At 45.8% G+C, this 12,158-nt stretch overlaps 1 protein-coding gene across 1 annotated transcript in view; it reads right to left on the bottom strand.

Annotated features, from left to right (window-relative positions):
- Positions 1 to 12,158, bottom strand: part of CAMKV (CaM kinase like vesicle associated) — a 166,707-nt gene that overhangs the window by 14,038 nt on the left and 140,511 nt on the right. Inside the window, exons 5-9 of the mRNA XM_077451537.1 lie at positions 4,206 to 4,344; positions 2,395 to 2,515; positions 2,228 to 2,303; positions 1,703 to 1,839; positions 271 to 349 (exon numbers count right to left, since the gene is read on the bottom strand). Of these exons, the coding sequence (XP_077307663.1) occupies positions 271 to 349; positions 1,703 to 1,839; positions 2,228 to 2,303; positions 2,395 to 2,515; positions 4,206 to 4,344 (552 nt within the window). The remainder of the gene's footprint in view (positions 1 to 270; positions 350 to 1,702; positions 1,840 to 2,227; positions 2,304 to 2,394; positions 2,516 to 4,205; positions 4,345 to 12,158) is intronic.

Below are 12,158 nucleotides of genomic sequence, written 5' to 3' on the forward strand. Positions count from 1 at the left end.
TTTATTGACATTTGACCTGCAGTCGACCTCCCTCTGACCTCTCTACTTTATACAGGTCTTGCTCTCCTATAGACCTGTATGGGAAGCAAAACCGTTTGATGAAAACAAAAGCCATCAGCACGGATCCTACTGGGACCTCTCCTTGTGTTAGCTGTGAATTCCAGCCTTGTGCACGTTGTTTCTTGTAATGGATATTTACTGCAGAATAGGATATTGGTGTAAGCTAGACATCATGATAGGTGACGGTAGGTGACGGCATGGGAGCCTTACCATTCATGGCTAATGGCATCTGCTGCTGTGACCCTCTGGTCCTGGTCCACCTCCATCAGACGGGACACCAAATCTTTGGCTGCCAGAAGAGTAAATAGTCAGAGAAGATACACCACAGATATATATGGACATGGTTCTAACTGCTCTGCTTACAAATACCATGTGGCTCAGTGGTTAGCACTTTCCCCACCAGGACTTGAGGTAGAGACTGGTTTAAATGGCTCACTGTACAGCACTGCAGTATATGCCACAGCTATATATACATGTATAATAATAATAGCATGTGGCTGTGGGATGACATTAGAGTGTAAGCTCCTCTGGTTCAGAAACTGATGCAAATGGCTTTTTGCACAGCGGTGTGGTATTTGTCAGAGCTACAGTATCTCACAAAAGTAAGTACACCCCTCACATTTTTGTAAATCTTTTCTTCTATCTTTGCATGTGACAACACTGAAGAAATGACACTTGTCTACAATGTAAAGTAGTGAGTGTACAGCTTGTATAACAGTGTAAATTTGCTGTCCCCTCAAAATAACTCAACACACAGCCATTAATGTCTAAACCGCTGGCAACAAAAGTGAGTACACCCCTAAGTGAAAATGTCCAAGTTGGGCCCAAAGTGTCAATATTTTGTGTGGCCACCATTACTTTCCAGCACTGCCTTAACCCTCTTGGGCATGGAGGTCACCAGAACTTCACAGGTTGCCACTGGAGTCCTCTTCCCCTCCCCCATGATGACATCACGGAGCTAGTGGATGTTGGAGACCTTGCGCTCCTCCACCTTCCCTTTGAGGATGTCCCACAGATGATCAATAGGATTTAGGTCTGGAGACATGCTTGGCCAGTCCATCACTTTTACCCTCAGCTTCTTTAGCAAGGCAGTGGTCGTTTTGGAGGTGTAATTGGGGTGGTTATCATGTTAGAATACTGCCCTGCTGTCCAGTCTCCGAAGGGAGCGGATCATGCTCTGCTTCGGTATGTCACAGTACATGTTGGCATTCATGGTCCCCTCAATGATCTGTAGCCCCCCAGTGCCGGCAGCACTCATGCAGCCCCAGACCATGACACCCCCACCACCATGCCTGACTGTAGACAAGACACACTTGTCTTTGTCCTCCTCACCTGGTTGCCCCCACACACGCTTGTCACCATCTGAATCAAATACTGTTTTTTTCGGCGTATAACACGCACCCCAATTTAAGAGGGAAGTTTCAGGAAAAAAAACATTTTTTTTTTGAATAAACGACTTAGTAAAATAGTGAAAATCAATGCAGCATAATCTGTACCCATCTGCAGTTTTGGTCTCATCAGAGTTCCAGAAATCCATGTCCTTAGTCTGCAGCAAACTATTTGCGGGCTTTCCAGCAAGAAATAGTAATAAATAGTAATAATGAGTACAGTCATTCATGTACATATCAGGTTTTGCACTTACCTGCTAGAGAAATATCATCCCAATATGGAGAGTCAAACTCATAATCGCCATGTAGAATCTTCCGGAACAGGTTCTTGTCATGACTTTCGTAATCTTCCTCCTCCATCTCATCGTAGAACGGAGGGTTCCCAGAGAGTCTGCAGAGGAGACACCACAAACAACGCCATCATCACACTGGAGATCCTGTACACAAGTCACTGAATTCACTTTTGCTCCTTAGATGGTTAATTCTTATCTAGAGTTGGCACTGGCCTCTACCCTCTGATTGGTTGCTTAGAGTAATACAGATGCTTTCATTGAGGGTAACTCCATACAATAGAGTCCATATGAATATATGAAGATGGCTGTGATTTTAGTTTAGCTCATATTACTCCGGCTGGCTTTGGGTACTCTGGAAGTTCATGGTCCAATGGTTTATGAGTACATGCACTGGTATAGGTTTTTATCATTACAATCACAGTACTTCTGTGGATGAATTAGTACATGCAATGATGGCTTGAGGTAATAAGACAGAGGAGGACTCACAGTATGTACATAATGACTCCGATGGCCCAGCAGTCAACAGGCCGACCATATCGCTGGCGAGCAACCACTTCTGGGGCTGCAAAGAGGCAAACGCGTGAAAGAGTTAGAGAAGATGAATGTCATGCCAGGGCAACACACGCAGGGGTCATATAAGAAGAGGATCTCACCCAGGTACTCAGGGGTGCCACAAGGCTCTTTGATGAGGCTCGTCTCCACTTTAGCCAAATGAAAGTCGCTGATGACTATTTTGGAATTCTTCAAACGGTTATAATACAGCAAGTTCTCCAACTGGAAGGAGAGAAGGTCAAACACTTAAAGGTATCAGAAGGTCCGAAAAATTACAACCTGTCTCAATTCACTGCTGCACCAGCCTTTCTGGGGTCCTCTCCACTATAGAGCATGGGACCCTCCACCCCAGGGAACTGGGCCCTTTCCACACTTATTTCTGGTGCCCTTTCAATTCTAGAGTATGGGGTCTTCTCCAACCTGGGTCTTGAGGCCCTTACCTCCCTGGGGCATAGAGTCCTCTCCACCCTGGGTCCTTGGAATCAGCCCAGTCTTGTCTTTTGGCCCTCTCCACACTGGAGCATGGAGCCTTTTCTACCCTGGGGGTCTGGGTCCCTCTCCACCCTGGGTCCAAATCCTTCTCCATTCTGTAACATGGGGCCTCTCCTCCTTTGATCTTGACACCCTCACTATCCTGGGCCTCAGGACCCTCTCCAGTTATAGCCTTAGGTTCTATCCACACTAGAGCATAGGACCCTCTTCACCCTAGGTCCTGGGGGCCCTCTATACCCTGGGGACCAGTGTCCCTTTCCACCCTGGGGCTCAATCCTCCCTTTCACCTTGAGGTTCATGTGCACCCTGGAGCATAAGGCCCTATCCACCCTAGGTCCAAAGCTATAGGGCATGGGTCCCTCTTCTCCCTGGGTAACTTGGTCCTTTCCACCCTTAGTCCTGGTTGCCTTTCAACCCTAGATTATGGGGCCCACTCCACCCTAGGTCCTTAGGCCCAATACAGCCTTGTCCTTTCGACCTCTCCACACTGGAGCATGGAGCCTTTTCTACCCTGGGGGTCTGGGTCCCTCTCCACCCTGGGTCCAAATCCTTCTCCATTCTGTAACATGGGGCCTCTCCTCCTTTGATCTTGACACCCTCACTACCCTGGGCCTCAGGACCCTCTCCAGTTATGGTCCTAGGTTCTATCCACACTAGAGCATAGGGCCTTCTTCACTCTAGGTCCTGGGGGCCTTCTCTACCTTGGGGACCAGGGTCCCTTTCCACCCTGGGGCCCAATCCTCCCCTTCACCTTGAGGTTCATATGCACCCTGGAGCATAAGACCCTCTCCACCCTAGGTCCAAAGCTATAGGGCATGGGTCCCTCTTCTCCCTGGGTAACTTGGTCCTTTCCACCCTTAGTCCTGGTTGCCTTTCAACCCTAGATTATGGGGCCCACTCCACCCTGGGTCCTCAGTACCTCACCCCCCCGGGACACAGAGTCCTCTCCACCCTAGGTCCTTAGGCCCAACCCAGCCTTGTCCGTTGGCCCTCCCCACACTGGAGCATGGGGCCCTCTCTGCTCTGGGGGCCTGGGTCCCTCTCCACCCTGGGTGTAAATACTTCTCCCTGCTGTAACATGGGGCCCTCTCCTCTGGTCTTGAGACTCTCTCCACCTTGGGTCTCTGGGCCCTCTATAGTTATGTCCTTAGGTCATATCTACACTTTACCCTAGGTTCTGGGGCCCTCTCTACCCTTGGGTCCTGGATTCCTCTCCATCCTCGGTCCTCAGTACCTCACCACCCTTAGCATACAGTCCTTTACACCCTGGGTCCTAGGATCCTCACCAGCCTTGTTCATTGGCCTCCTGCACACTGGAGTGAGAGGCCATCTCCACCCTAGGTCCTGGGGCCCTCTCCACCCTGGGAGCCTGGGTCCTTTCCCACCCTTGGGGCCAAATCCTCTCCATTCTTCCCCTCACCTTGAGGTTCCTGTGCACAATACACAGTGAGTGAAGATAGGCCACAGCCTCCAGGACCTGCCGGATGACGTTACTTGTGTCCTTCTCTGAGTAATAACCCTGATCCAGGATCCAATCAAACACTTCCCGGCCTGAAGCTCTGGATGTGGAGTAAATAGTAAACAGATGTTATCTGGGGCACTGTAAGAAGATACAAGGATTTTCTGTATAATATAGGGGATCTGTGGTCTTTTAAAGGTTTTAAGTTGTCCATGTGAATCTGATCAACTGGGATATCCTTAGTAATGTGTTTTAATTTTTATGAACACATTTGTCACTCTTTGTATTCACTGCTACTGGTGCCTCTGCCATACTTGATTCTTATTAGGAACAAAACTATAGCTGTAATAGATCATATGATTTCTATGGGGCCCGGAAGCACAGTGGGGGCCCAGAGCTGTCTAGTTAAACCGTGTAGACAGGAATAGCATATGGCAAATAGATTTTGACACAATTCCTGTACACATACATACAAACATACATACTAACTCTCTTGTATTTTCTTTCAGTGTAAGGCCGCGTACACACGCGCGGACTGTTCGCCCAACTTTGTCCGTCCAACAGTTTCAGCAAACAGTCCGCTCAAAATTAGCATGGACGGACATGCCCACACACGACGAACGAACAGTTTGCTGAAACCGTGCGCGATGACGTGAACGGCACGTACGACGGGACGAAAAATACGACGTCCTATACACTGCATTATAGCTTTCGGCGTGAAAATCCTTTCTGAGCATGCGCGCAACTTTGTTTGACGAACAAGCCTACACACGAGCGGGCTGTTCGCTGAAACAAGGTTTCAGCGGACAGTTTTTCGGAAATTCCGAAAAACCTTGTCCGTCCAACTGTCCGCTGAAACTGTCCGCTGAAAGCCCACACACGAGCGGACTGTCCGCCCAAACACTGTTCAGCGGACAAAGTTGGGCGAACAGTCCGCCCGTGTGTACGCGGCCTTAGTCTTTATGATAGCTTGGGTCTCTTTACACCAAAGGAACCCTTGAAATCATTTTCAGGTCTCAGGGTTCCCCTACTAAAAATTATTATATTTACAGCTCAACGTACCTGAGTAAAATCAGTAAGTTGTAGATACATGCATAAAAGGCATTCTTTTTGTAACCAAAACAATTATAATAATGACCAAAAAAGAGAAGCATACAGTGAAAACTTCAATGAAGAAATGTCCCCTTACATTGGTGATCAGTGGGAAGAATGTTCCTTACATTGGTGGTCAGTGAGAAGAATGTTCCTTACATTGGTGATCAGTGGGAAGAATGTTCCTTACATTGGTGATCAGTGGGAAGAATGTTCCTTACATTGGTGATCAGTGAGAAGAATGTTCCTTACATTGGTGGTCAGTGAGAAGAATGTTCCTTACATTGGTGATCAGTGAGAAGAATGTTCCTTACATTGGTGATCAGTGAGAAGAATGTTCCTTACATTGGTGATCAGTGAGAAGAATGTTCCTTACATTGGTGATCAGTGAGAAGAATGTTCCTTACATTGGTGATCAGTGAGAAGAATGTTCCTTACATTAGTGATCAGTGAGAAGAATGTTCCTTACATTGGTGATCAGTGAGAAGAATGTTCCTTACATTGGTGATCAGTGAGAAGAATGTTCCTTACATTAGTGATCAGTGAGAAGAATGTTCCTTACATTGGTGGTCAGTGAGAAGAATGTTCCTTACATTGGTGATCAGTGAGAAGAATGTTCCTTACATTGGTGATCAGTGAGAAGAATGTTCCTTACATTGGTGATCAGTGAGAAGAATGTTCCTTACATTGGTGATCAGTGGGAAGAATGTTCCTTACATTGGTGGTCAGTGAGAAGAATGTTCCTTACATTGGTGATCAGTGAGAAGAATGTTCCTTACATTGGTGATCAGTGAGAAGAATGTTCCTTACATTGGTGATCAGTGAGAAGAATGTTCCTTACATTGGTGATCAGTGAGAAGAATGTTCCTTACATTGGTGATCAGTGGGAAGAATGTTCCTTACATTAGTGATCAGTGAGAAGAATGTTCCTTACATTGGTGATCAGTGAGAAGAATGTTCCTTACATTGGTGATCAGTGAGAAGAATGTTCCTTACATTGGTGATCAGTGGGAAGAATGTTCCTTACATTGGTGATCAGTGGGAAGAATGTTCCTTACATTGGTGATCAGTGAGAAGAATGTTCCTTACATTGGTGATCAGTGGGAAGAATAATCCTTACATTGGTGATCAGTGATCAGAATGTTCCTTACATTGGTGATCAGTGGGAAGAATGTTCCTTACATTGGTGATCAGTGGGAAGAATGTTCCTTACATTGGTGATCAGTGGGAAGAATGTTCCTTACATTGGTGATCAGTGGGAAGAATGTTCCTTACATTGGTGATCAGTGAGAAGAATGTTCCTTACATTGGTGATCAGTGAGAAGAATGTTCCTTACATTGGTGATCAGTGAGAAGAATGTTCCTTACATTGGTGATCAGTGAGAAGAATGTTCCTTACATTGGTGATCAGTGAGAAGAATGTTCCTTACATTGGTGATCAGTGAGAAGAATGTTCCTTACATTGGTGGTCAGTGAGAAGAATGTTCCTTACATTGGTGATCAGTGAGAAGAATGTTCCTTACATTGGTGATCAGTGGGAAGAATGTTCCTTACATTGGTGGTCAGTGAGAAGAATGTTCCTTACATTGGTGATCAGTGAGAAGAATGTTCCTTACATTGGTGATCAGTGAGAAGAATGTTCCTTACATTGGTGATCAGTGAGAAGAATGTTCCTTACATTGGTGATCAGTGAGAAGAATGTTCCTTACATTGGTGATCAGTGAGAAGAATGTTCCTTACATTGGTGGTCAGTGAGAAGAATGTTCCTTACATTGGTGATCAGTGAGAAGAATGTTCCTTACATTGGTGATCAGTGAGAAGAATGTTCCTTACATTGGTGATCAGTGGGAAGAATGTCCCTTACATTGGTGGTCAGTGAGAAGAATGTTCCTTACATTGGTGATCAGTGAGAAGAATGTTCCTTACATTGGTGATCAGTGAGAAGAATGTTCCTTACATTGGTGATCAGTGAGAAGAATGTTCCTTACATTAGTGATCAGTGAGAAGAATGTTCCTTACATTGGTGATCAGTGAGAAGAATGTTCCTTACATTGGTGATCAGTGAGAAGAATGTTCCTTACATTGGTGATCAGTGGGAAGAATGTTCCTTACATTGGTGATCAGTGGGAAGAATGTTCCTTACATTGGTGATCAGTGAGAAGAATGTTCCTTACATTGGTGATCAGTGGGAAGAATAATCCTTACATTGGTGATCAGTGATCAGAATGTTCCTTACATTGGTGATCAGTGGGAAGAATGTTCCTTACATTGGTGATCAGTGGGAAGAATGTTCCTTACATTGGTGATCAGTGGGAAGAATGTTCCTTACATTGGTGATCAGTGGGAAGAATGTTCCTTACATTGGTGATCAGTGAGAAGAATGTTCCTTACATTGGTGGTCAGTGGGAAGAATGTTCCTTACATTGGTGATCAGTGAGAAGAATGTTCCTTACATTGGTGATCAGTGAGAAGAATGTTCCTTACATTGGTGATCAGTGAGAAGAATGTTCCTTACATTAGTGATCAGTGAGAAGAATGTTCCTTACATTGGTGATCAGTGAGAAGAATGTTCCTTACATTGGTGATCAGTGGGAAGAATGTTCCTTACATTGGTGATCAGTGGGAAGAATGTTCCTTACATTGGTGATCAGTGAGAAGAATGTTCCTTACATTGGTGATCAGTGAGAAGAATGTTCCTTACATTGGTGATCAGTGGGAAGAATGTTCCTTACATTGGTGGTCAGTGGGAAGAATGTTCCTTACATTAGTGATCAGTGAGAAGAATGTTCCTTACATTGGTGATCAGTGAGAAGAATGTTCCTTACATTGGTGATCAGTGGGAAGAATGTTCCTTACATTGGTGATCAGTGAGAAGAATGTTCCTTACATTGGTGATCAGTGAGAAGAATGTTCCTTACATTGGTGATCAGTGAGAAGAATGTTCCTTACATTGGTGATCAGTGGGAAGAATGTTCCTTACATTGGTGATCAGTGAGAAGAATGTTCCTTACATTGGTGATCAGTGAGAAGAATGTTCCTTACATTGGTGATCAGTGGGAAGAATGTTCTGTACAGGAAGGCAGATGCTACCTGCTTACCAGTGGCCCTTCTTACATTTATGGTGGTGGGGCAAAGGACCCCGTACATTGTGGACAGTTGATGAATGCCCTGTACATCATAGATCAGTGAAGAAGGACCTCTTTTACACTGCTGGTCAGTAGAAAAAAAGCCCCCTTTACCTTGGTGGTCGGCAGATAAGAGGTCCTTATATTTAAGTTTGAAGGACAAGGGCCCTCACATTAATGGACAGTTGGAGGAAACATGTCCTTCAAATTTGGGGTTTTGTTAGAGGTTAGTAACCTCAGAAGGAACTCTGGTTGAGAAAAACTGGCTTCTGCCGCGTACACACGAGCGGACTTTTCAACATCCAAAGTCCGACGGACTGAGTCCGTCAGACTATTCGATCGTGTGTGGGCTGCAACCTACTTTTGACTCGCCAAAGTCCGAAGGACTTTAGAATATGGAACATGCTTCAAATTTTCCCGACGGAACTCCGCCGGACCCGGTCCCTTCGAAAACTCCGCTCGTGTGTGTGCTATTCCGACAGACTAAAACCGACGCTAGGGCAGCTATTGGCTACTGGCTATGAACTTCCTTATTCGAATCCAGTCGTATATCATCACGTTCGAATCCGTCGGAGTTTAGTGTGATTGTGTGTGGCCAAGTCCGCTCCGCCGAAAGGTCCGTCAGAACTCCGTCGGAACTCCGGCAGAACTCCTTCGGAAGTCTGTCGGACATAAGTCCTCTCGTGTGTACGGGGCTTTAGAATGACTGGAAGCAAAACCTTCTCTAGTTGTCTCAACCTGTAATTGGTTTTATTTCAGCAGCTGTTTAGCAAGGACTCTCTGCAGGCAGCTGATAGAATAAAGACATGTACAAATGTGTTTGTGAAATCAGGAAATAGCAATCAAATAAAATGCCCAACATTGAAAGTCCCTTTTAGATGATGTCATGGGGCTCCTCTGAAATCGGTTCTCTTCGGGTGCGAGGAGGTTTCTTCACCTCGGAACATGGAAAGTTGTAAACATTTCTATACATGCATTTATGTCATCCTGTTCATCCCCAGAGATGTGACCTGGATAAGTGTAGAGTTAATTGGCCCGTAGATTTATTGAATGGCTTCTAGCAGTGAGTGAAGTTGGCTTTGGTGTCCATTGTTGGATGATCAAAGACAGAACACTCAGGTTGACCTCCATTCAGAGTCCTGAGTGACATGGATCTACCTGACAATAGCCATGTTTACTATAAACTCAGGAACAATCGGAGAGCAGCGTATGGAAAGGGAAGGGAGCCCGAGGGGGGGAAAGGGAAGGGAGCCCGAGGGGGATTCTGGGACTCGGGATGAGAATCTACCTGCCGGCAGGAAAGACCTTCCCTCATCTCCCGTGACATCTGAGTGTCACTGGAGGGAGGTTCTCCTTTATAATTGGGGCTTGTCAGGTGGGCATGGAATGTCCTTCTCAGTAAGGGAAATCTGGTTGCAAATTTATGTAAAGGAATTTTAACCATAAAGAGTCAACTTTCAATGACCTTGACGTGAACCTTTCCATTCCCTAGGAATGTTAACATGGTGGTACCTCCATAACCGGCTCCACCAGATCTCTCCAATAGTTCTCCTCCTCTCCTGGAAATGTGGAAATGTGCAGCTTGAACACCCTACACCCTCCTGTTACTGGTTTTCAAATTTGGTCTTTTTGTCACAAAACTACAGCTAATCCCCATCACAATCGAGAGCATTGGTCTCCAAATTGCAGCCAAGGGGGTCCGACGCAGCCCTTTGCTTGCCTTTATCTGGCCCTTGGGGCAGTGTTCCTCCCACTGATACAAGACACTATTCCTCCCACTAACACCAATGATGGGGCATTATTTTTCCTACTGACTCCAATGATGGGGCACTATTCCTCTTACTGACACCAATGATGGGGCACTATTCCTCTTACTGACACCAATGATGGGGCACTATTCCTCTTACTGACACCAATGATGGGGCACTATTCCTCCCACTGACACCAATGATGGGGCACTATTCCTCCCACTGACATCAATGCTGAGTCACTATTCCTCCCACTAACACCAATGATGGGGCACTATTCCTCTTACTGACACCAATGATGGGGCACTATTCCTCTTACTGACACCAATGATGGGGCACTATTCCTCCCACTGACATCAATGCTGAGTCACTATTCCTCCCACTAACACCAATGATGGGGCACTATTCCTCTTACTGACACCAATGATGGGGCACTATTCCTCTTACTGACACCAATGATGGGGCACTATTCCTTCCACTGACACCAATGATGGGGCACTATTCCTCCCACTGACACCAATGATGGGGCACTATTCCTCCCACTAACACCAATGATGGGGCACTATTCCTTCCCCTCTTAACAATGGCGCATAATTCCTGCCACCGACACCAAAAATGGAGCATAATTCTTGCCACTGACACCAGTGATGGGGCATTATTCTTCCTACTGACACCAATGATGGGGCACTCTTCGCCCCTTGTACACACGGTCGGAGATTCCGACAACCAAATCCGTCGGATTTTGTCCGTCGGATTTTGTCCGACGGATTTTGTCCGAAACTGTTGTATACACACAGTCGGATGAAGTTGTTGGGAAATCCGATCGTGCAGAACGTGATGACGTAATTTCATTACAACGGGACTATGTTCAGGCTAGTAGCCAATAGCTTTGGTGTAGGAATTTGATCTGAGCATGCGTGGCACTTTGTCCGATTGGAATTCTCTACACATATTCGGAGTATGTCCGATCGGAGCATTTTGTCTGAAATTTTTACCAACAAGTTAGAAAATTTGGTCCGTCAGATATTCCGACGGAAACAGTCCGATGGAGACCACACACAGTCAGAATATCCGACAAAACGGTCCGATTGGACACATTCCGTCAGAATCTCCGACCGTGTGTACAAGGGCTTCCTCTCACTGACACCAATGATGGGGCACTATTCCTTCCACTGACACCAATGATGGGACACTATTCCTTCCACTGACACCAATGATGGGACACTCTACCTCCTACTGACACCAAGATGGGGCACTATTCCTCCCAATGGCACCAATAATAGATTACTATTCCTTTCACTGACACCAATGATGTGACACTATTCCTTCCACTGACACCAATTTTGGGGTGCTATTCCTCCCACTGACACCAATGATGGGACACTATTTCTTCCACTGACACCAATGATGGGACACTATTTCTTCCACTGACACCAATGATGGGACACTCTACCTCCTACTGACACCAAGATGGGGCACTATTCCTCCCAATGGCACCAATAATAGATTACTATTTCTTTCACTGACACCAATGATGTGACACTATTCCTTCCACTGACACCAATTTTGGGGTGCTATTCCTCCCACTGACACCAATGATGGGACACTATTTCTTCCACTGACACCAATGATGGGACACTCTACCTCCTACTGACACCAAGATGGGGCACTATTCCTCCCAATGGCACCAATAATAGATTACTATTTCTTTCACTGACACCAATGATGTGACACTATTCCTTCCACTGACACCAATTTTGGGGTGCTATTCCTCCCACTGACACCAATGATGGGACACTATTTCTTCCACTGACACCAATGATGGGACACTCTACCTCCTACTGACACCAAGATGGGGCACTATTCTTCCCAATGACACCAATAATAGATTACTATTCCTTTCACGGACACCAATGATGGGGCATTGTTACCAACTCCAGGACATTTTC

Source organism: Lithobates pipiens, unplaced genomic scaffold, assembly GCF_037356315.1.
Source record: "Lithobates pipiens isolate NorthernLeopardFrog02 unplaced genomic scaffold, aLitPip1_a1.2 Scaffold_23, whole genome shotgun sequence".
In the NCBI taxonomy this organism is placed as follows: Eukaryota; Metazoa; Chordata; class Amphibia; order Anura; family Ranidae; genus Lithobates; species Lithobates pipiens.